At 37.6% G+C, this 26325-nt stretch overlaps 2 protein-coding genes across 2 annotated transcripts in view; one reads left to right on the forward strand and one right to left on the reverse strand.

The window, feature by feature from the left end:
- The window catches only part of rab6ba (RAB6B, member RAS oncogene family a), an 81943-nt gene extending 65821 nt beyond the window's left edge, over positions 1–16122 (forward strand). The window contains exons 6-8 of the mRNA XM_026919017.3: positions 1723–1816; positions 7420–7486; positions 13860–16122. Coding sequence (XP_026774818.1) covers positions 1723–1816; positions 7420–7486; positions 13860–13924 — 226 coding nt within the window. The 3' untranslated portion in view covers positions 13925–16122. The remainder of the gene's footprint in view (positions 1–1722; positions 1817–7419; positions 7487–13859) is intronic.
- Positions 16123–20577: 4455 nt separating this feature from the next.
- im:7152348 (uncharacterized protein LOC559250 homolog) lies at positions 20578–24846 on the reverse strand. Its single transcript, XM_026924570.3, has 4 exons — positions 24609–24846; positions 22574–23189; positions 22147–22257; positions 20578–21598 (listed from the first exon to the last, which is right to left on the reverse strand). The coding sequence occupies exons 2-4, from the start codon at positions 22921–22923 to the stop codon at positions 21553–21555; spliced, it is 507 nt and encodes a 168-aa protein (XP_026780371.3). The 5' UTR covers positions 22924–23189; positions 24609–24846; the 3' UTR covers positions 20578–21552.
- Between the last annotated feature and the right edge of the window lie 1479 nt (positions 24847–26325).

Genomic DNA, 26325 nt, shown 5'->3' on the forward strand with positions numbered 1-26325 from the left:
GAATCATTTTTAAGCCACAATTCCAACTTCAGAAGTAATGCCACACCTTCTGCCTGAGTCTGATGATAGAAAATTGGCTTGGGAGAAAATAATTCCTGCTCTAAGATGGCTGCATTTGCTTATAGCTATGCATCATAATTTAGTCAACTTTTATATATACTACAACAGTGTCATGCAGTGTCAGAAAAATCATAAGTCTGCTTGAGATACCAAACAGCTCAAGATTATTTTTGAGGCAGATGTGTGATGATTTAGACGTACAGCTTTCATGATGCTGAACTTGTTGCTATACAGTAAATGTAGCCTTATATTTTAGCAACATCAGCCTTGCAGATCTGGTGCAAAACAAAAGACTCAGCATCCTTTGCCGATTTCTCGCAAGACAGAGATGTTCTCTGAGCTCAGATTTGAGATATGTGTAGTGGCTATATTTAGCATGCTGCAGCTCCGTGCAGTGTGTGTTTGCTTTGGGGAGGAAGTGGAGCTGACTGAACTCAGGTAAGTGTTTCTCTGTGTGGACGAGAACAAAGGAAATTGCTGGTTACGTCATGTCTGTCCTCGCAGGGCTTCAGAGCTCACTACTCTCTTTTCTGTTTCTGTTCCTCCCTCCATCTTTCTCAACCTCTGTCTGTCAGTCTCTCTAGTCTTCCTCTTGTCTCTAGTCTTTCTTCACTCTCCATGTCTACTTTTTCTTCTGTACAAATGCTCTCTGCTCTCAGACATGGCTTAATGTGGGAGAGTGTCATATAAATGTGGCTTAATTAACGAGATAGCCTTTTGTGCAGATTTAGCATCAGTTAATTAACGTCAGTCGACTGTGAGTGTGGTTAGAGACAGTGATTGATAAGGCCATGTCTGAGTCTGTGCTATTCGGCCATATTTTACCAGAGATCATATGGATTTAATGGGCAATATTCCTAGGGATGTACTGATCTGATAATAAATGTCAGTGTGAAGGCTGGCACAGGTCTGAAATGCTTGATGCTTTGACATATATTCAAATCCCTTCCACTGACATATGTAGTTATGGCAGTAAAGTGGCCACTACGTTCCCACTCACCCTTTAGCCACAATTTCTCATTAGTGTCTCCAGATGCATTTCCTTGTATTTCTGGCCCCATGAGATTAGATGTTGACACTGATCTTGCCCTGGATCTAACTTATTAGAAAGCATGCCACCATTTTGCCTCTAATGTTTCCTGTAACTTGGCAACAGGAGCTTGCAGAGATTTGGCTTGGTTACTAAAAGCATGTTATTGAATCTGTATCATGTATCGAGTGATACTCTGAGATCTGATATTGTAATTGTATTACAGATGGAAAAAAGGGTTGGTTCTTTCCTAAATCCTTCAACTGCATTTATTACTTCATGGTATTATGACACTGGCTAGCTGTGGGAGCTGATTGCTGTTCTGATTGCCTTTGAGCCTATGCTTAGGATTTGTGTCCTCTTTACACTTTTCCTTTTTTTATGTTCAAAATGAACTTGAGATTCATTTAAACTTTAAGTATAAGGTTAGGGTTATGGGTGGGGTCAGTGTTCACTCCTATCTTACAACTTAATTCTGATGAAATTTAATGAAATCCAACAACATGGCTGATCATTTAAATTTGTCCTCCCAATAGATTGGCTATTACATTATACTGAGCACATGTAGTGTGATCTGTTTTAGGCTAAACCCACACAAACCAAAGCACTGAAATAAGCCTTCCTCTCCACAGGCAGATCACGATCGAGGAGGGCGAGCAGCGGGCGAAGGAGCTCAGCGTGATGTTTATCGAAACCAGTGCTAAGACAGGCTACAACGTCAAGCAGGTGAGCTTCTCCTTAATGCCCACTCTCAGCCAGCAGGACAAGAGCAGTGTGTGCGTATGTGTGTGGGCGTGAGAACAGTCTGCGTTTGTCCGGGTTTGTCGTCTGAGGTATAGTTGAAGCAGTGAGTCAGGATGACTAAGCGCAGAGGTGGAAGAGACGCAGAACTGACACCAACTCTGATTTGCTTTTTTCTTCTTTCTCTCTCACTGCCCCGTCCCTCTGTCTCTCATCTTCCCCCCTCCCCACTGACGAGTGTGTGTGTGTCTCTGTGTGTGTGTGTGTGTGTGTGTGTGTGTGTGTGTGTGTGTCGTGTTTGGCTCCCTCTGCACTGAGTGGGCTGAGAAGCGAGTGTAAGCCACAGTTTTATGTGCATCTACACAGGCTGCATCTACATGAGACACTTATTCTCAGAATGCTGATACAGTCGACTCAGCCATCTATGTCTGCATCCTGTAGAGTCTTGCATTCTCTTGTATTAAACATCTTAAATCATTTCCTTGTGCTTTAAAGCAATTAGTCCTACTCTTCTGCTTTTTAAAGGTTTTGAAGTAATTAAGTTGTGTAATTAGTGAATATTATGTTAGTCGACAGCAGACTGTTACTCTCATTCAAAGGAAAAGCTCAGATGAAAAAATTAAATATATGATGGTGCTCAGCCAAGACATGTTTCGTGTCTAAAGTTTACTTCTTTAGTTTTGTACTAGTGCTACACTGCTAATGTAGCTAACAAGTAATGGAAGGATTATGTGTGGAGGCCTGGGAGAACTAATTGTCGTTGTGGCTGAATACTGGCACGCAGCCAAAAATGACGAAAAATCAGGTTTTTCCCAATTTTACTTTCTACCACATTCTTTGACACCTCTACTTTAAAATCCTGAATATATTTCACCAAAACAGTGTGGAATTTTTATTCACTTTAATCTTGCCTCTAGGCGATGTTCTTGCAACGATCATGTTGAGTTTAAAAAACATGGTGGTAAAAACATTCAGTCTGCTTAAAGATGTCTAAAACCAAGCTAACTAAGGGTATTTTTCTCATACAGTGAATGTCAGGCTTTGCTCAAGTTGTTGGATATCTATGTGCCAATCATTTCATTTTGTAATCAGATACCAGCTGTCAAAAGATCTGTGAAGCTGCTGCACTGCTGGAATAAAATCATTTAACAGATTTTAACTTACAGATCCTTTAAGTCCTGTAAGTTGCGAGGTGGGGCCTCCATAGATCGGACTTGTTTGTCCAGCACACCCCACAGATGCCTGATCGGATTGAGATCTGGGGAATTTGGAGGCCAAGTCAACACTTGAACTCTTTGTCATGTTCCTCAAACCATTCCTGAACAGTTTTTGCAGTGTGGCAGGGAGTATTATCCTGCTGAAAGAGGCCACTGCCATTAGGGAATACTGTTGTCGTGAAGGGGTGTACTTGGTCTGCAGCAATGTTTAGGTAGGTGGTACGTGTCAAAGTAACATCCACATGAACGCCAGGACCCAAGATTTCCCAGCAGAACATTTTTCTATTTTTTAGACATGTTTCATTTACTGCTTAATTTTGTTTTCGGTTTATTAATGTTATTGTAACAACTGCTAAGTAAAATTCCTTGTTAATGAAATATTATTTACCCAGCAGTCTTTTTTCTGATTTTGATGGCATTGTACACAGAAACTAATACTTCTTATAGTTATGTTTTCCATGTAGATAAGTGTTTTTTAATCCATAGAAGTATCTTATTCTAGGAACATACAGTATCTTTAAAGCATATCTCAAAAAAAGTCATCAGAATATGTATTACAGTGGATGTAATAAAATCTACACACCCCTGTTAAAATGGCAAGTTTTTGTGATGAAAATTTTAACTTTTCCCATACCAATGTGAAATTACAACGTATAAAAAGTTAAGTCAGAAACAATCAGAAACATCTTAGTTGAAAACAGGAAAAATATAAAACCTACAATAAACTTGTTGCATAAGTGTGCACACCCTTTTATTATTGGGGATGTGGCTGTGTTCAGAATGAACCAATGTTCTCATGTTCAGAAGTAATTATCATACAGCTGTCATCAATGACATTATTCTGATTAACCCCAAATAAAGACCAGCTGTTTCTGTAGGATTTTCCTGACATGTTCTTGGTTTCATCTGAATGCTGAAGCCATGGTCTTCAAAGAGCTGACAAATCCTGTACAGGATCTCACTGTCAAAAGGAATCAGGGGAGGGGTATAAAAGAATTTCCAAAACATTAGATGTGCCATGGAACACTCTAAAGGCCATCATCAACAAGTGGAGAAAATGGCACACCACAGTGACATTAACAAGAACAGAACGTCCCTCCAAAATTTATAAAAGGACAATACAAAAACTTACCAGGGAGGCTGCCAAGAGGCTTTGACAACATTAAAGGAGCTACAGGAATATCTGCAAGTACTGATTACTCTCTGCATGTGGCAACAATCTCTCATATTCTTCATATGTCTGGGCTATGGGGTAAGGTGGATAGATAAAAGCCCTTTCTCACAAAAAACATCAAAGCTCAAATAAATCACCCCAAATCATGTGGCACAATGTGTTACGGTCTGATGACACTAATTCCAAAAGGTATAATAATTCCATAATTCCAAAAGGTATGTTTGGTGCAAAAAAAAGGACATCACCAAAAGAACACTATACCCACAGTGCAGCATGGTGGTGGCAGCATCATGCTGGCTGCTTTTCTTCAACCAGAACTCCAGGTTTTATTAAGGTGGAGGGAATCATGAGTAGCTACAAATACCAGTCGATTTTAGTGCAAAACCTTCAGGTGTCTGCTAGTAAGCTGAAGATGAAAAGGAATTTCACCTTTCAGCACAACAATGATCCAAAGCATACGTCCAAATCAACAAAGCAATGGCTTAACCAAAAGAAGATCAATGTTTTTGAATGTACTAGCCAAAAGGTGCTTCAACAAAGTATTAGTTTAGGGGTGTGCACACTTATTCAGCTAGGTTATTGCAAGTTTTTTTTATTTTTCTTTTTTTCCCAAAAAAAGTTTCTGATTGTTTTTTGATTCATTTGTATATCATGCAATTTCACATTAAAGGTGAGAAAGGATCTGACATAATTTATCTTAGTGTCTTTTACTTCACAGAAACCTGCCATTTTAACAGGAGTGTGTAGTTTTGTCTTGTGATATTGATCCCTACGTAATTTACTGGTTGTAGATGCATGGTAAAGTTACATACAGTATAAAGCAGCATGTTGTCTCAATAGTCGAGGCAATTCACTGCAGTATCTCTGCACAGGAATGAATGAAGTGTCTGTTGATCTGATTAAACACAGATACACTGCTCTCATTCTTTCAGCTCATTAGCACTTTATTGTTGCTTTAACTGTTTTTTTATAGAGATGGTGCAGCGTGACGATGCAGACACACAGATTCCTGACACCAGTGGCTCTGATATCTCTCATTACAGATTGAGCCACTCAGTGCTGTCAACAAAGCCATTATAAGCCTTATGTATGCGAGTATTATCACTCACACTAACCAGTCCCTCAATGCACGGCTTGTTTTTATTTCTGGCTGGCTGTAATAAATAAGTAAATAAACACACAGTTTTTGGTTTGTGAGCCCTACAGCCTCAGTTTCGTTAGTATGATAAGACTGCAGTCGATAGATACATTTGCTTATTTACTTTGCTCATCCGTAACACCAGCAAAATCAGATAAACGGATTACTGTGCAGAGGTAATTGAAAAAATGAAGGCTATAATATCAATTCAAGCAGAGCAGTATGATGCACTCTTCCACGAATATAATTTTGAGGCTTTGTGTAAACACTATTGTGTTTCACTGAGATATTATTTTATAGAAATTATATTTAAAATTTATTTTTAGATTTTATTTGGAATAACCTCAACCTCAGCAACATCACTCCAGTTCACAATTGGTTTCACCTAAAGATGTGTGCTGGACTGTTTTTTTTAAATCCCACTCATGCAGTTATTAGTTTTGTTTGTGCCTGTCTGTGAGATTTTCTAACAAATGTACTTTATATTTCACAAAATCTAAACAAGCTAGTACCCTAATTTAAAACAAGGATGAATTAACAAATGCTGTAAATGCAGCGGCTCATGATTCATTAATAGGCGTGGTCTTTCCTTGTCCTGTGAGCTTCATATCTGACAGCTCGCTCATGCCCACATGAGAGTCGCATTTGTTGCATCCTCCCCTGGCATCACAAGTCTGATGCAGACCTCTAGTCTCAACTAGATGTTCTATGAACCTTTCTGGCTAGCTTTGTAAAAAAAAAAAAATAAGCCTTCTATTCATATCTGTATATATAATTAGGTGCAAATGAGGTGCACATATTTAATGTTTAATGAAAGCCTTTTTAGTGTTAATAAAAGTCACTCTATCTGGTTTGTGTGTGTGTGTGTGTGATAGAGAGAGAGAGAGAGAGAGAGAGAGAGAGAGAGAGTTTTCTAATTGGATTGGCTCATGTTCTCTTGCCTTTGTTCCAGCCACATTTAAAAGTGTTTTATGGCTCTCTTTGTTTTCTCCCCTTCAAAAGAAATTGCCTGGAGGAAACTAACCAAACATTGCCTTTTCTCTTCCTCTTGCTGCCTAATGGTCCACTGTCCTCCTGGCCAGTGCAGTGTGATGGATGGCAGGGAATGTGGGTGCATACACTAAGTGCTGTGTTACACAGGACTGGGCGTAAGAGAGCTTGATTATTCTGTGTATATACAGTGTCCCGGGAATCAGCAGAGTGTCTGTTAATCGAAATATGTATGTGGTAGAGGGATTTCTACCCTACAGATTCTCACCTCGTAATTTTTTATCATTTAAACTAGCTAATATTGGAGTAATTCAGAATAAGTCAATGTGGAAGTGGTGGTAAGTTATAGCACTGCTCCAGACATTGTGTCTCGTCGCCTTTTCTCTCAGACTGCTCTCCAGATCTCCAAGAGCTACACATTCTCAAAAAAGCTCTCAAAAGTGCTTTTTGATGTCTGTTCCTCATCTGACCTGTGGGTGCTTGAAAGTGTTTTGTAACCAAACCAGATACAGTCTGCGCAAATGGTCTGCGTGGGAATTTGTTTCTATTTATAACTTTGTGAAAGGACACCTGCATGCTGTCCTCAAAGGAAAACCAGACTCTCATCAGTGCTGCGTATTACATTTAAATGAAATTTAGCTCCATATTTGTTTGTTTAATGATTGTTTGTACAGGGATCTCAAAAGAGACCATTAATTACTGCAAGAACAATGAGCCAAGTAGTCAGTCAACATTAAAAAAAGATGCTAAGTAAAAAGAAGAAAAGTAATTAAAAACGACATGATCTGTGTAAGAGTAGTCGTTCTGGGTTAAGAGAGTGTGTGGCATGTTTTTAACACATAATGAACAGGTTATACTTACAGTGAAACCTTTTGATTAAATATCTCTGATGTTGTGTATGTGCTAGGTGTTTGTGTGCGTGTGTGTGTGTGTGTGTGTGTGTGGAAACTCACTCCCGGTGAGGAGATGACTGCAGACCCACCGATCATGAAAGTAAAATGTAGGCCTTTAATAACAGTGTGTCATAGTGTGTGTCTGTTTCTCTTTTTCTCCTCTGTCTGTTTCTCAGCTGTTCCGACGTGTGGCCGCTGCCCTTCCTGGGATGGAGAGCATGCAAGAAACGAGCAAAGAGGGTAGTATCCTTTTAATCAGCACTGTGTGTTCTCTGATACATGCCACAAAACACTTTAGAAATGGTTCTCTACCCAAAGATAACCATAAATTATTAAAAGGCTGAAAGCAAGGTAGTCAGTCATCTGATTCATTTTGAAGTTGACATAGAACCTTATAATTCCAAGATGGGCCAAAACATCTCCAGGATTTTGAAGTCGTACTCCTAAAAAACAACACCAGAAGCATGGAACACTTGTGCTCTTTCACACATATATATGTTTGACAGTGCATTAAAACGGTTTAGGGTCTTTTTACGGCCATGAGACGCCAAGCCAGCATTGAAGAACTAGAACCATCCGAGGCTGATTGCATCCTGTCGGCTGAAGTGTTTGTTGAAAAATTGCACGCAGATACACTCCAGCTGTCTTCACACATGCATGTACATTCTCTACCTGCATGAAAGAAAAGAGCTCAGCATGCAAGGTTTTTTCTTTCAGCCCCTGACAGCTTGACTACATTTCTTACTGAGGATTTCTGTAACCTTGAGGGAGAATGGATGTTATTTAATACAGTGATTCAAGATATACCTTTCTTATATTCCAACACAAACTATAGCTAGGGTTCTTGTCAGTACTCTTAAGTGACGAGTCCTCCACACATGAATGCCATTATGGACTTATCACTAAGTTAAATGTGTTCAGAAAAAGTCCAAAAATGACACAAAAAGTGCTATCAATATCAATATTGGTGTAAAAACAAACTTTTTCAAAAATATATTTGTTGCAAATTAGTAATATTTCATATTCCAGACTTTTTTTTTTTTTTTTACCCAAAATGAGACATGATAATGTCCAATGAAAATTTAAAATGTAGCTCTGCACTACATAGACTTGCAAAACAGAGACATGGAAAAACGGGTTTCAGTTATTTTGGTGATATAAATATTTTTATGGTATTTTATTGACTTTTTATTTTCAGCTTGGCTTGTACACTATAACGTCGACAGGTCCACATGCAGCAGGAATGATTTTCACTAAATTTTTTAATCACATCTTGTATAAACTCCTCACTTCCTTAGAAGGAGGAGCTAAGATATGAGGAAGGGTTGGAAGGAAGTACAATTACAGAAATAAGAGGAACTGTGAGTATTCATTGTTTTTAGTCAGCATTTCATTTGTTTAGGTGAGACAGGAGCTGGAGAGAGCAAAAATTGGACCATCCATTAAGGCTCCTGTGAACTTACTTGTAGTTTTTGAACTTCCTTACTGCATTAAGAAACTCTGCAGTAGTTCGCAATTTCTGATCATTTACATGCCCATTTTCTGAGTGCATAACTGGCAGTAATTGCACAGCTTGCACTTTAATCACATTAATCTCCATCTGAAAACTTAACTTTAAAAAACTCTTATTGCCAAGGTGGAATAGTAATGAGTATTGAATAAAATGTCTGTACCGAACAGCCACCGCAGTGAGAGAAATGGCATGTTGGTGAAAAAAGGAGGTGAGCTATAGGAACTGTTGCCTGGCATTTCTTTGGCCCTTTCACACACTGGAGAAATGGAGCTCTGACTTTCAGACAGGTTTAAATTGTGAAAGGTCACAAACTGATGCCTAGAGTGCCTCAGTCTGATCTACAGACAGAAATGCTGATAGGAAGCTAGAAGAGAGTATTCAGGAAATTTCCTTGGCATTACAGTGAATTCTTGCTGACAAGAGGTGGCTTGTCTGATATAGTGATAGTAATCTGTCTGCAACTTGCACACAAGACACACTCTTTGGAAAAAAAAAACATTCTTCACTTTGTCCCTCTGGGGAAAAATCTTCAAAGATTATATATAGCACTCTAGTGTTTTGGGTTTTTCTTGTTAATCTGAGAAGAAGATTAGGATGCTAAGAACCATTAAAAATGCAAATAAATTTTTTTGAATGATTAAACAAAAAAAGTTACAGAGATACAGTTACAGTTCTGGTATCACAACGATATCTGAATATCAAATATGATTCTCACATTGACATTTGGATGTTGTTTATGTTGTGTGTGTGACAGCGTGCAGTCTTTTGCAATAGTTGTCTATGAGGCCCCAAATTCTTGCAGGTGGTATAGCTGCCCATTCATCAAAATCAATGCCAAGATTTCTCAATTTCTATACTATTCATATGCATTCATGTACACTATATGGCCAAAAGTACACCTGAACATCATACCCATATGTGCCCATTCTAAAACTCTGGGCATTAACACAGATTCAATCCCCCTTTGCTGTTATAACAGCCTCCACTCTTCTGGGAAGGCTTTCCACTAGATTTTGGAGTGTGGCTGTAGGGATTTGTGGTCATTCCGCCATAAGAGCATTAGTGAGGTTGGGCAGTTGTCAAGTGAAATGACCTGGTAAGCAGTTAGAGTTCTAATTCATCCCAGAGGAGTTCAGTGGGGTTGAGGTCAGAGCTCAGGCCACTGGAATTCTTCCACATTAAATTTAGCAAACCACGTCTTTGTCTATGGACCTCACTTTGTGCACAGAGGCGTTTGGGACCCTTAGTTCTATTGAAGGGAAATATTAAAGCTACAGCATACAAATTCATACATTCTAGACAATTGTGTGCTTACAACTTTGTGGCAACAGTGTAGGGAAGATCCACATATGGGTGTGACGGTCAAGTGTCCACATACTTTTGGCCATATAGTGTATATATAGTATCACCAAGACATTTTGGTATTCAAAAAAGTAATGCCTTTGCTATAGACAGACAACATACATCAATCCATGGCAACGCATTAAAAAAAACTGTGTCTGTTTTCCATTTAAAAGGTTCGTCAGCCTGTGTCAACCAATCAGGCATCGTCTGGGGATAGTTTAAACTGTACCTTTGGCAATTCAACATGAGTAGACGTAGGCCAGAATGCTAAAGCTCTTGCAAGTTTGATTGAGATTAAGAGAAACTGCCAGGGGACAGAAAATAATACAATAGTTTTAGATAACAGTTTGTGTTATCAATATTCGATAACACCTTGCCGATGACAGCATTTTTTGGAATAGACTGTTTTATGTGGGATGTGACTGTTGACATCGATGCTATTTCCTGCACACCTGCACACAGGTTTTGTATAGACTCCAGACTGCTGCTGATGATTTCCTCTCCTGTCCTGATAGTGTCTCGTAATATCCTCTTTTCCTGGGAGGATGATGTACTGAAGCAGATGATAAGGGCTGATGTGAGAATGCTGTCTATCATGGTAGTATTGAATTGCACAGTAGATGAAACTTTATAAACTGCTTTGCTGAGGATGTAAAGCTGCTTATGGATGAAAGAGGGCAATATTGTGTGATTGTATTGCCGAGAAACTTTTAAAGATGATTTTCCTGACATCAGTGTGTTGTGTGATTTAAGGGCATTGAGTTCAAGGGTGTTCTACGTGCCCCAGGTTAGTAGTGGGTTCAATTCTTGGTGGTACTTTGACTCAGTCATTAGCAATCAGAACAATGACAGTTGCTGAACTTAATCAGCTTGACAGATGAGTCTGTAAACTCGCTTTTGTCTGGGTTTGTGAGTGCTTGTGGGTGTGATTTTTATTGATTAGGTTTGAAGGTTAGACATCTCAGGCTGGTGACGTAAGTGTGGGGGGGTTTCAAATGTTGATTTGTTGGAGATGTGTGTGAATCAGTGTGTGATGTTCTTTTGTGGGGACAAAATGTCTCCATGATGATAGGAACACATTACGGTTTGGACATTGTGAGAATATTTGGCTGATCCTTTGTTTTCCAAAAAACAGGCAGCTTTTATTTGAAAATCTAACAGAGCCAAACTGTTTCCTTTTAGTTATTGAGGTTACAGATAGAGTTAGGTGCATTATTTATCTACAGCAAAACAGTCGTGTGTGTGTGTGTGTGTGTGTGTGTGTGTGTGTGTGTGTGTGTGTGTATGACAGCCTGTCAGGGTGATGTAGAGTCCTTCCTGATGGCTCACCCAACCCTCACTGTCTTTGTGTGTAGGCTTAATGGCACTGAGGCCTCCTGCTGTTATTGCACTCTGCTGAGTATCGATCCAGAGAAAAAAGAGGTAGAGAGACAGAGAGGATGGGAGATCGAGGGAGGGAGAGAGAGGGAGAGAGAGAGAGAGAGATGCCAGACATGATTACTCTTCCAAATCTTGTCCCAGAAAGCATAGATGGCTCCTGCTACTCCTTGGCTTTTATAAGAATATTAAATCCTTGCTTCCCTCATTTACATTTGAGTTAAACCATGCACTCTCTCTCTCTCTCTCTCTCTCACTCACACACACACACACACATGCACAATGTTTCAAAACACACTGCTCAAGGAAGACAAATCAACATGACAATTAAAAGGCAGTTTACGTGTGAAGCAGGACTGGCACATTTAAAGGATTAGTTTCATGTATCCCTACTGAATGCATATTGATCATATTGCAAATCAGTTTCATCCCTCCATCACACCCCATGACACTGGAGTGGCTCAGCTTCTTCAGTGTTACATGGTGTGTATTTAAATTGTGTGTGTGTGTTTGTGTGTTAGTGAGGGAAAAACAGAAAGTTGTCCCTGTCTTACCCCTGTTTGAACCTCTGTGACCTATTTTTGAAGACCAGTTTGCAATTTAGTTAGAATAATTTTGCCTTAAATTGTAACTGTGAAAATAACCAAACCCTGTATGTCATCTAGACCCCAAAGAGGGTCCTTCACCTGATCTTTAGTTTTGTAATGGAACTAAATGAGGGAAAAGTAGATAACATTTTACCCAGAACCTTTTCATAAAGATCTTCCTCTAACTCCATCTGGTTCTTCAATAATCGCACACAGATTTTCACCCTGAGGCATTCTGATGCTTAAAGGTAGAATTCTACCAGAAAGTTGGAGGTTATGCCAATGATACCTAGTTTCACATTAGAATGAGCAATACAGCATATCCTAGCTATTGCACAACATAATTAATACAGAATAGCCCTGCTAGTTTCACATTAGAATGAGCAATACAGCATATCCTAGCTATTGCACAACATAAGTAATACAGAATATCCCTGCTATTTTACAACATGATGTATTAGATTATGTACTTCAACAATGCCATTTAAAGCAAGTATATGAATATTTAGGCATGTTTTTATAAAACATTTTAGGTGAGATAGCTCCAGTGCAAAACTTCAGACACCAAATATGTCTTGACACAATAATATTTTTCATTAGATAAAGTACAGCAAGCTGCTTTTTAACTATCTTAATGGTCTATGACATAATAAATGCCAATAATAACATTTATTCTATAGCTAAAGTAAAGCAAGCCCCTCTCTGTGACAGACACATGACACTTTAATGACATTTATTCTATAGCTAAAGTAAAGCAAGCCCCTCTCTGTGACAGACACATGTCACTTTAATCACATTTATTCTATAGCTAAAGTAAAGCAAGCCCCTCTCTGTGACAGACACATGTCACTTTAATCACATTTATTCTATAGCTAAAGTAAAGCAAGCCCCTCTCTGTGACAGACACATGACACTTTAATGACATTTATTCTATAGCTAGAATAATGTCTGTTATTCTATATCCGGTACACGGATATTGGTCGATGACTAACGCATGCTTGACAGAAGATGATATCACTCATTTTGGAAAGGAAAACCAGTACAAAGAAGGCGTCATTTTAAACAGTGTATGATACAGTCTAATACTGTCAAAAATAATATTTACATTTACTTACTTTTCCTACAAATAGGAAAAGTGACAGCATCTTATCAAACATTTAGAACTGTCAGTCTGTGTGATTGATGTCAGAGGTGATGAGGAAATATGTTAAGTAAAAATCATCACTTAAGACATAAGACAAATCCATCATACTTATCGAACAGCAGTGCTGACACTGCACTAGATACCTATATATAAGTGCACATGGCATCATTGGGGATATGTAGTTGCGTTTGTGAATGCAGTGCCTCCTTGAGCGTAAGAGAGAGTACTGCAGCCTGCACATTGTCATTCTGCCTCCAGGGGTCAATAATGCTCCATATTTTATGGCCAGTTTGCCTGACATTGTTCCTTAATGCAGGGGTCTCAGGCTGCAGGCCTGGAGGCCCACAGCACTGCACATCTCATTTAACACGCCTGATTTAACTTCATCAGCTAATTATCGAGCTGAATTCAGTGTGTTAGAAAGAGGAAAAAACTCATTTCAGCCCTCTAGGACCTGAGTTTGACACTTCTGCTTTACTGGATCAGTAGACTAGTAATGCAAATATTTTGTATTATTTTTGTATTTTTATATTTTGTATTTTGTATTTCTAGGCTCAACAGTTTAAATGAATTAAGAGACATAGTAAAATACTGTAGATAGTGTAATGTAATAATAAGTAATAATGTTTCTTTCTTAACAACATTCTTCAGTGATTGACATCAAGCTGGACAAACCGCAAGAGCCGACTACCACTGAAGGCGGATGCTCCTGTTAATAGCCCACTGCTAATCAGGCCACTTCATTTACACCACATGCTTGTTGTGTTGCTTTCTGTTGGTTAAGTTCCAGTTGAGTTTTTCGAGTTTTCGAGATTGGATATTTGGCACTCATGTTAGACCACGAGGTCACTGGTTGAAAACAGTGTTAAGTCAATTTCAGTTGTGAAATAGTATACTTTATTAACAAAATTGCCAAAAAGTCTTAAAAATTTGAAAGGGACAGAAAAAAAACAACAAAAAAGTCCAATCATGGATTATTTTTTTGCTTTTGCTTTTTATTTTTGTACACTCAAGGAAAATCTCTAAAAAAAAAGAAAGAAAGAAAGAAAGAAAGAATAGGTTTAAAACTGCTACTTGTATGAGGTAGATTCATCAGACAGCCAGTATAGTCTGAAGAGAACCCGAACAATAATTACTGGATGAAAATACAAAGCAAGTGTGCATGCAAGACCTTTTTTCTTTGCTGGTTTAGAATTTTATAATTCCACTCCACACTGTCAGCTGGCATATGTGTACACGACTTTGAATATGTCCATGTAAACGCTTACTCACACATGTGACTTTATGCACTGTATCAAAACTTCACATTGTTCTAAGGTTTGTGAGTGTTTTAATGTACTTCAGAGAGAGCCAGTGTAGAAGACTGAGGCTCAACCACATCAGTTTAGACTCTTTGAATCCCATCCTGGAGAAATGTACTGTTTTATTTTTCATTACCATACAGATTCTCTTCACAAGCTTCTCTCATACTTCTCATATTTTAGTCATTGAAACGAGAGGATGATTTATAGAAACAAAATATTGTCTGTTCAGTAAGACACATTTGATGTATGATATCTCTCCAGTTTATAACATAGACTGAAGAGATGATTTCACAAAACTCTGATCACTTTGACATTCCTATTAAAAAACAAGCAGGAACATTTAAGCTTTTTCATATTGATATAGTATAGTCATGCTTCATTGTAAATAATGCTTTAAGATTGATGAATATGTAGTATTCCTCCGAACACAACATTAGATGACTACTGAGAGTTAGGGTTATGCAGAGATCTACTGTAGGTGCTTTATAAATTCGCATCGCTCGAGGACGTTGAGGTCCGCTCCTGCGTCGTGAGGTCAGACAGCGCGGTAGTGTAGACTACTTTTATTTCAATCCTTAATGCACTTTTGAAAGAAAGATGTAAATGTTTCAAGGTTGACGTAGAGAATATCTCACCAGTTATTATTATCCAGATGACTCCTCTTTAAAACTGCTACATCTATTCACAATTAGGACTAAATGACTCACTTTTATCTTTTTTTTTATGAGACAAATACTAATATGACCCAAGAGTTGTGGGAAATACTTTATCTTTGTAAAGCAGAGCAGACAAGACAAGATTTGAAAATGTTATTCCATGCAACAAGTTGTATATGAATAAGGGTTTCCAGTGAAATCTGCAGGAGAGGGTTGTAGATTCTGTTCTTATCTACCTGCGGCAACAAGATCATATCCACTTCTTGCTAATTCTAGTTGAGATATGTGCTTTCTGTATGCTTTCACTCACCTGCCTGACTGTCTTATAGGACTCCTGCTACAAGGAAAAAGTAAAACAAGCATCAATTGTGCACTGATTCATTAATGACACATAAATCTCAGTTTTGCCCTCTGCGTTATTTTCCTGATGCCTTCACTGATTGACTGAAAGGCACGGACACTGACAGCCCGGTGGTACACATACGGTAGAGAGTGAAACTGAGGGTATTTATTGGTTGATTGTTTAACCGTTTACTTTGGCACCTTGTGACATTTGTTTACATTTTGTTTACTCTCTGTATCACCTATCACCTCATTTGTTCTTTCACCATTGTGTAGATAGAGTCGACTATATCATTAGGCATGAACAGGATGTATATATAGTCTAGCCCTTATAAGGTGTGTACCAAAACAACAGTGAATCTGTGATTTGTTCATTCTTCTGTTGGCACAGTAATACACACCATTCTTGGCCAAAAAAAAAAAAAAAAAAAAACGCCTGTGTGTATGTTGGGTCCTGCTTCGGAGAGTGAGGCCATTCCTAGTGTAAATGTTTCAACTTGAGTCTGATTGATTCAGAGCTCACTCTCCATTCACACTGTACAGAGATCTAGCATGTCTGTCTGAACCAATAAAAATCAATAAAAAACAATAAAAAATAAGTCTTATTACCTACTTGCCTTCTGTTGCTTTTAATTTGGTTAATTATCTGACAAATCTGGGATGTTACTGATCTGTGAAGATACTGATTCATAAAGTATTAATCATCAAATAGGTCAAAGTGGATCTTTATAACTTTCTCCTTTCTTTGTATATTTAATGAATAAATTGGTGTAACACTTCTCACATTGTCTCGTTTATCTAGTGTAGGGTTGCAGTGCAGTGCCACTATCTGTGTCTGTCTGCACCAATTGTATTAGTGCTCCAAATGTCTGTATCTGTATTCAGATTTAATCCTGAAGTGGGTCTGGCTTTTTTATTTAATTAAATATGAACAGTGAATGGTCTGTGAATGGTATTATTTTTATTTGTACCTGCCCCCGATATTTTCTTAAAAATTTAGTTGGAACTATTTACCAAAATATAAAGAAACTAGTAGCCTAAATTATTCGGTTTCATCCCTAATCCAGTGGTATGTCAAAAACATATTTATAACATTATTTTGGAAAAATAAATAAATCAATAAATAAATAGGTCAGATAGAACTTTATAAGTTCCAATAGTTACACCTGGAAACCTGATTTCAGTAAGTTAGCATTTATGAACATGCTGTAATTAAATTTTTGGTCATTTCTGTGAACTAATTTTAGTCATGAATTGAGTAAGTAGTCACTGCAGGTGTATTTTGTTAACACTTAAACATTTAAACAAATTAATACATATTAGCTTATGTTGTTTCTTTGTTAACATTACTTGTGTTTTATTAATGTTAGGTGTAATATTTTTAATGTGAATGAATGCAGTGAATAGCGTTAACTAAACCATAATGTAACCAATACCATAACTACATTGACTTCCTTGTTCAAAACAAGTCATTAAAGCAGGGCATGGAGTTATTCAGTAGTAGACAAAGACTTTGTAATAAGTCTCGTAAACATGCCGCAGCATGTTTCCCTTTAAAACAACATTGAGTCATGCGAACTTCACAGGTTTGACAAGGTTCTAACTGAAACTGTGACATAATGTTGTTTTTCCCCAGTGCTTCCTGATTGTGTTACGTGAAACATGGACATGATACATCTACTCAGGCAATTCCTTTTCTTAGAATCTCTAAAATCTCTAGAATTATTTTTATAATCTCTAAAAAAAGTTTATTGCTTAGTTGGAATTTCTCTTTGACTATTATGCATGTCTAAATACAGCTTTCTGCTTTATTTGCAGGTTAAAATGATTATAAATATTAGCGTTTCTTGACTATATCTAAGTAGTTTATAGGTTCAAATGGTATATACTGTAAGGCCATATGAGCATGTAGCACAACAGAAAGGCCTAATAGAGCCTCACAATTAATTCTCAAATGGCCGACATATTTTCAGATGACTTGTGTCTAATTAAAACAGCTCTTATCCATTTATCCAGCTGAATGGTTCCTTTGTGTTGTGTTGTTTCTGGTTTTCTAACACACAAAGGACCTCCCAGTAGTGTCAGTTATAGTATGGTGAGAAAATATTTAAACATATTTCATGAGAATTCAATTGTTAAAAAAAAAATTGGCATTGAACCCACTGCACCAAGCAGAATGAAACCAGTCTGCTACCACTTGTTTAGGTTTTGAGATTTGTTGCAAATTTGATGCTTTGTACATGAAATCCTGTGTCTCTAGCAGACCCAATGCATGCTTTTGTGGTTCATTTTTGATTGCTTTTTAGGCCCTGTCACACTACTTCACGGGAGCAAGGTGAGGTGGCTAATACTGATAAAAATAAAGCTCCAAGCTATGACAGCTGAACCATAGGTGTTGATTTGGGTAGGGATTGCTAACATTTTCATGATAGCTTAAATGTCCTTACCAACATGTGGATTTTTATTGGAGGGTAAAACAGAATAGTTTTTCCTCAGACCCTTAGGTGTTGACATGTGCTGTAAGTGTAAGTATTTAGCTAGCTAATTTAATTAGAAACCGTAAGTGTAGCTAGCAGCCTAGCTGACAGCTGGAAACTGCAAGTGTATGTAGCTAGCTAGCTGACATGATTAACTGAACTCATAAGCAACTAGGTAGCTGACTTGATTAAAAACTGGAAAGTGAAAGTAGCTAGCTAGCTGACATGATTAACTGTACTCATAAGCAGCTAGGTAGCTGACTTGATTAAAAACTGGAAAGTGAAAGTAGCTAGCTAGCTGACTTAATTAGAAACTGGTAAATGTTAGTAGCTATCTAACGGTTAGAAACTGTATGTGTAACTATCTAGCTAGCTGGCACTGACTCACTGTTAATTTATATTTTATGCTGTTTTTGACTTTTCAAAAAAGTTTAAATGGAAAAAAATTACTTGTGTCAAAAGACATTATCCTAGTTAGCTATTAGTATTGTGTCTATGGATCAAATTTAACTAGCTAACTAGCTTTAACATTAACTAGAGGTGCACTGGTTAATAGTAATCTGGCAGTTCGAACAGATTGAAGCCTAAGCGTTGGTATACAAGTTATTATATGAGATTTTTTTAATTTATTTATTTTTAATGATAGATTTCAAATTCTAAACTGATATTATGGGCTGTTTTCCAATATTAATTTATATCTTATCACACACTATTTGACCTTTGTGTTATTAGTGATAATGAAGAAACATCTGCGAAACCTAACACACTAAATTGGCTAAAATAAATACATTTATCCTTAGAAAATGCCAACATTTGCACTCACCTGTAGCTGCACTTCCCAAAAACAAAAACAGTTTATGCTCCAAAGCATCACCTTTTCATCTTATTGCTTACCTGTATGGTTTGGCTAAATGCTTTTATGTAGTGTTTGGTGTTTTAAGCCCCTCTACAAAGCTGCTTACAGCAGCTTTGATGCAGCTGACGCCAAGAGTAATCAGATAACATGAAAAGAGTTGGTTTCTCTATGAGAGTATAGCAGGAAATTGCACGTGTGCATACTATTAGAAAGTGTATTTGGGTAAAATTCTAATTGTTAGATTAAGCTTTTTTTTTGTATGTCCAATCAGGGAAACTGACCTGTATACACATCATAAACTTGTGGTCCTCATTCACAACTGCATGCATTTTAAATTCTCTTGAAATCTGGTTGCTTTTGTAGATGTAGAAGATGGAAAGCGGGATTATGGAATGTCAATACATCATTCATGTGCATGATGGTGATCTTGTTTCCCACTCAGAGGCACTATGGCGCCTATAAAAGATTGCTCTACACATTTGAATAAAGAGCCTCATATTTAAATTCTTTGATTTTAATATAATAAATAATAATTTGTACTGAAGGGTTGTGTAAAATTTCTTTTATGGTTAAAGATGTCCATGGTAAGTAAGTAAGTAAGTAAGTAAGTAAATAAATAAATAAATAAATAAATAAGTCTGAGCTGCCCTGCTTCAGGCAGCAGTATTTGTAAATTATATAATTCATCCTTTTAAAGGTGGGTCTGTTTTTTTAAGAAGACTGTGACAACGATTTTTATGTTTTGTTTTTTTTTGGATACCACAAATCACTTGGAAAAATGTAAATATTTTTACTGTACAAAGCTACATAAGAACAGCTTTGATAAGACTTACTCTCATGTCCGTCCTATGCTAGGGCCCTTATTGTTAAACTGGAACAGTGGTAGTCTTGAACTTGTATTACATAGTCACATAATTTAATTGTTTATTTACAATAAAATTGTAAATTGAAAAAAATTTAATTCAAAATCTGCCGCTAGACTTATATTGTAAGTCATTTTTGTGTACACTGGTTTTCTGTTTTGTTCTCAGTACAAATGTGTAAATAATTCTTACCCATGGTGTGTGTATATATACAGTACTGTGCAAAAGTCTTAGGCACATGCAAAGAAATGCTGTAGAGCAAAGATGCCTTCAAAAATAATGAAACCAAATGTTTCTACATTAAAAAAATACTAGAAAGAGCAGTAAACAGTAATAAATGAAACAAAATCAATATTTGGTGTGATGATCCTTCGCTTTTAAAAAAAACATAGTAGTCTCAGGTACAATTTGTACAGTTTTATAAGGAAATGAGCTGTAAGTTTTACTGGGTATCTTGCCATAGTTCTTCTGGAGACTTGCTTCTTATTTTTGCAGCAAAACCCAGCAGCCTTCATTATATTTTTTTGTCTGAAAAGTGGTCACTTACATAATATGCTACTGTTTTCTGTAACATTTAATTTTGTGATGGAAAACTAATGTTTGGAAATCTAAAATGTTTTTGTATTGAATCAATAATGTAGAGGTCATAAAATAAAAATCTATAACAAAGTTTGTACTAAAAAAATAGGGTGTATATATATATATATATATATATATATATATATATATATATATATATATATATATATATATATACACATATATATATATATATATATATATATATATATATATATATATATATATACACATATAAACTACTGACTACTGGCATGAATCCTAAAATATGAATTCCTTTTATATACACAGTCCTGTATATCTGTCACACATGAAGTGCAGCCAAGGTGTGAATGAACTCTTCGTTAAATGGTAGACAGCATATGCTGATGCTTGCCACGATTAATGCCAGGCTGGTGAATATGAAAGCAGACTCTTTCTAATAAGAGGCCTGTGACATTTGCTTTGTGCGATTCTGTTGAGATCTTGTGTCATGCCAAAAGAGAGCAGCGAGGCATAAATTATAACTTAACTGGAAGTTAAGTGCCAGTGGATCTGGAGCTCTGTGAGTTTGGCTGAACACTTTCCATTTCACTGGCATTACACAGCATCTCTGGAGGGCTCGTTTGGCCCAAGAAAGCCTCACAGATGGCATAAACACTCCATCATTAATTTAAGCTAACCAAACAGACAGCAGTAGGGCAAATATAAAGTATTCAACCCCTACAAACACAGTTGAAGCAGCTCCAGAAAGCCAGGGGAAGCACACAGAAAGACACTGACACATCCATTGAAAGAACATTTAATTGAAAATAATTTAGAAATTACATAAATATGAACAGTAATAATAAGTTAAAGGGTTTGTGTGGAGTTGTTGGGGTGCAGTTTGTGAAAGGAAAGCGGTCTGTCTCATGAAGCCATCTGTTCCACCTCATATTGCAGTCTGGGACTCCCACTCTTTTTCTACTTTGCCCCCTGTCTGTGTTGGAACAGCTGAAACAGATCCCGTCACGGCAGCTGTAGAGGATTATGGATGGAATGGATAATGAGAAGATCCCCGCAGATAGACTGGTCAAAGCCTTCATGCGAAAATCACAGTTCAAGAAACACAGTCAGGAGAATGTTGCAGTTTTTCACTCCTGCTCAGTGTTGCATGCTGAGGCTCCTGATCTTTTAGTAATCCAGGACTACTGACTACGCCTGTGGCACGATGTCTTCAATAACAATGGCAAAACAAGAGTGACACTTCATCATGCAGAGTGGTGAGTTCAGTCTGGCGAAACCTAGTTCAAGCCATTTCCTCCCCCAACAGTCTTCGCCACGATTTCATTCTCCTGTGATGTAAGAGAGAGCATTAGCATTTCGTCAATAGAGCAGCAGATGTTTGTGCTGAATTTAATTTTCCGTTGATGGATGGGAGTTTCACAGCCTGACTCATGCTTCACGAATTGAGGGATTAAAATAACTCTGACATGATTTGGCTGTTGTTGTTTTGTCAGTTGTCGCTTTGTAATATGTGTTTACAGAGCTTTTTCACACATCTGCTTATTTCTCCTTTTGAACCTGACCACTACTCAATACTACACTGTCATTACCTTCAAAAGAAAACATTCAAAAGGTTAAGATCTGTAGTCTAGTGTAGAATAAGATGCAGAGCCTGACTTTACACAACAGTATCAATATAATCTCGTAATGCTGTGTTTGATCAAAGAGGAATGTGAGTGTGAGTCATTTACGATGCCAATAGATGGATGTTTTTTCACATCACTGGGGTAAACAGGTATAGGACTGCAATGCTGAAGTACCCAGTGGACAAATGAATATTGATCACTGTTTCGTAATGTTACAAAATATCAGCTGAAGCTTTAAGAGAACTACTCACACATTATATCCAGGGACTATCCTTTCCTGCGACTGCCTGGGGACAATCATTCTCCTCAGGAACCCTGGGAGTCGTAGTCTGAGACGGTCATGATGGGACGATGGCCTCACCCTGCAGAAAGATGAATAATATTAAGTAATATTTACCATATTGTTTCTTTTCTCCCATTGGTGCCCTGGTACCCAGCATGCATTACTCAAATACATTATAGAACCAATGGGAATCCCCACCATGATTAACTAGTCCCACTGACATATAGTCTCAAAACCTTCAAAATGCATCATCAAGAGGAGGTTTTCCAGTATTCAAACTGGAAATTGTGCCCTAGAGACTACTGGATCTACTACAGGACTGTTTCAATGTATTTCTATTTTGTCCCATGTGTCCCTTTATCTGACCCCTTGACTTGTAGTCTGTAGTTGCTCACCATTGGATTGGAAATTCTGTCTCTGCACCAGCGCTCCTTCTCTCTTCCTCACAGTTTTCTTCTTCTTCCAAATCCTCCTCCTTTACTTCCTGCTCTTGAGCCTCTGATATGCAGTTCCACAGGCGGCTGTTGACCCACAGTGCCTCTTCCAGCGTGAGACCATGGCGAACGCAGGACACTTGGCGGCACAGCGGGCACCTGACGCTCAGCATGCCGCCCCGCTGTTTGGCCATGGTCTCCAGGCAAGGGCTGCAAAACGTGTGGTTGCAGAAGAGCACTCGGGGAACATGTTTGCTTCGGGAGTAGCGCTCATAGCACACACCACACTCGTGATCTTCAATCAGTACCATGGCACAGAGCACGAGAGGCAGTCACCGAGAGAGAATGTGTGAGGAGTGTATATGAATGGGTTATTCAGATCCTTCAAGGATGTCACCAGCCCACCAAGAGAAGTCAGTAAGTGCAGGATAGGAATTGAATGAGGGTCCAGTTGGAATATGTCCTACAATAAAGAATGTTGTGGTTTATGTAGGTCCTAGTCAGTGATTAATTAGAATTGTGGTATGAATTTTTTTTCACAGGTGCAATGGTGTGTCTGTTTTACTTGTCTTCCTCTCTGTCAAAGAACAAACAAAACATAGCAATTGTTATTTTTTTATCCAGTGCCAGCACTTTCCTAAAGGCAGCTTCAGATGAAGGAAGGTGTACAAGTCCTCAAACAATCCAAAAATTACATTTACACAAAAACATTTATTCATCTTCAGTAACCACTTTTTCCTGGTTAGAGTTGCCGGAACACTGGGTGTGGGGTGGAAATACACCCTGGGTGTGACACCACTACATTGCAGGGCATCACACACATACCATACCACACAAATGCACACATACATATACATACATACATACATACATACATTCACACCTGGGGCAGACATGTTTGTAATAATGCTATTGTAGCTAACAAGTAAGTACAACTTACAGCTTTTTTTGTGGGCTTTTTTTTGGGTTGATCAATTATATTTGTGTACATTTGTTCTCCATACTACCACTTTAAGCTCAGTCACTGTTTAATTTCTAATTCAACATGCTGCAATATAAAGTCAAATCAACACAAGTGTCAAAATTACATAGCCCACTGGATTATGGTACCCCAGTATATATGTGGATAATATCCTTAAACCCCTCTACATAATACACAGCAATTAAATCTCTAATAATAATCTCTAATAACACTGATTAATTATGTATGGGTTGTACTGCGTTAGGAGTAAAATAGCTGTTGAAGATGGATATAAATATTATTAACAGTATGTTATTACAGATTACAGTTGTCCTTTGTGCCTTATATTAAGTTTGTCTAACAATCTGCTCTGTATTAAATGTCAGTAAACTCATAATTAAAATTCAGGAGCAGATGGCATGTCCTACAGCCAGTCCTACAGAGTGTTTAACATCACAATACTTTATTCTACCCAGGAGCTGTTGGCCACCTGTTAGTCCAGAATTATTCATTTGATTTTGACCCTGCGGAGGAAACCTTTGACCTGATGTGGCCTTTCAGGCAGAAAATATCAGTGTGCTGATTTGTTATGTATACTGCAGAAAAACATTGTTTAACAACATAATTAGGCATGTAGTATTGATACATTTGGACAAGTTTTCTAGATCATCTGTGTAAATCTTATTTTCACATTAATTAAACATGTACACTCGTAGAAAAAAATAATTCTTCACGAGCTCTTTGGATGGTTAAGAGTTCTTTAGTTCTTTGACTCCTAAAGGAGTTCTCTGTTATAGATTAAACCTATAACGATATAAACGCAAACAAAAAAAACTTTCTAGGGTTCTAGATTTAAGCTTTTTTTTGAAGAGTGTAATAACATGGAGAGCCAATTTCCATCTAGCTTACTAGTGCAAGGATGCTTCATCTCACCTTAGTGTCCTGCCTTCTAAAGCCCAAACTCAACCACAAACAGAAAGGTATCATTAAAGTTAAAAAAGGATAAAAGGAGACTGAGGATAATACATTACTTACAGTCGAGATAGCTCTGTTATACCAGCTGACTGTCAGGTGCTTGTAGTTCTTTCTCCTTTGCAGCTGTTTGCTTAATCGAGTGACTGACAGTGTGTGAGTCTGAGAGGAAGAACCAGTTCTGCTGTCGGTGCAACTGCCTGGTGTGTGTTTTTAAAGGCTGCGTGGAGTAGTGGGAGGGGTGGTGATCTCTTGCATGACATACAGAGTGGCACAGCAGAGCAGGAGATGACCTTGTGGCAGCCTGGTTCAGACGAAACGTAGAAGGGGAGGTCTCTTTCCCAGTAATCAGCGACTGTCTTTGTTCACACAGGAGCAGGTGGAGAGTGTGTTGGGGGAGCATGTGTGTATGTTTGGAATTGGGGGGTTGGGATGCACTGACTGCGACACAATTAAAAGTATATCATGTTAAGGTGTTACAGACTTGTAGAGAAATGTTGCAGCCTGTATTAATAGTTACAATAGTGGACAGAAATTACGTTTTCTGTAGTAGTGTTTAGCATTTTTTTTCTCCCCGACACAGGCACAATGTACCATCAGACAAAATATAACAGCATACAGTATAACAACAGATGTTTTCAAAGGTTTTGTAGCCAGGGGACCCCTTTAACTGTGAAATGGACTTCTTCAATACAGATTTTTTAATGAACATAATCCAACTATTTCAATTTCATGTGTGTGCATTAATATTCTGGTTATTAATTGGAGCCATAAAGCATTTTACTCCTGAAGTTTCCACTGACAACACATTAGTCCAAGATGATATTTTGTATAGGTCTACACTAAAAAAAATGGAATATGTGGTTGGTCAGAGAATATCTTCCATATAGTTTAAATAAAAATAGTAATTTTTTCATCAAAAAGTGATTTCATTGCTTATACTAAACTTAATTTAAACAAGTTTCTAATTACTAGAATTATGTAGAGTGGGTGTGATCAATTCACATAGCATTAACATTAACTAATTACATTATGAAATCTCTTGAGGATGTTGGCCCTGACGGGAACTATAACAATAGTATTACATTAATGCAATATGGCAATATGGCTGTTGCAGCAGGCCAGAGACCTGAGTTTGATCCTCAGTTCAGGTGAAAGTGCTGAGTTTGATTTTATTCAGGGCTTTAAAAATACATGATCAAATCATGTTGGATGTACGAAAACAAATTGTGTCAATGTAACTCAGTTTAATCACGTGGAACGTGATGAGCTTTTTTTCCCCCAGTGTGCTTGTTTTTGAGTTACTGAGATTTAGATCAACCCCATTCAATTCAATTCACCAGAAAAGCAGGCTATTGACTATATAATCTCAATAATAAATATAATAACTCTGATGGTGGTGGGTTTAAAATAAAAAATAAAATAAAGTAATATAACATACATGTATCTTTTAATTGTGGAGCCCCTGTCTCTGCTTTGCCACTTTGAGAACCAATGCCATAAAGAAATACAGTTTAGCTTTACTACTGCATTTGTACTGTAAAGATGCTGTAAAAGCCGTCCACAATGTTTACAAGTCAGCCAGCATATCATCCAAATTGTTCACTGTTTGACAATAAAGTTAATCTTACTTGTAGACACTAATAAAACTGCTGTTTTTGGAGAGCGAGCTAAGATAAGCCGTAGACAATAGAATAAAAGTGACCCATAATGTTTTGCAGCTAGCCACTGTTTACAACTGTTCTGCTGCTTAAGCGGTAAAAGTTCACTCTTTAACCAA

Source organism: Pangasianodon hypophthalmus, chromosome 2 (genome assembly GCF_027358585.1).
Source record: "Pangasianodon hypophthalmus isolate fPanHyp1 chromosome 2, fPanHyp1.pri, whole genome shotgun sequence".
Taxonomy (NCBI): domain Eukaryota; kingdom Metazoa; phylum Chordata; class Actinopteri; order Siluriformes; family Pangasiidae; genus Pangasianodon; species Pangasianodon hypophthalmus.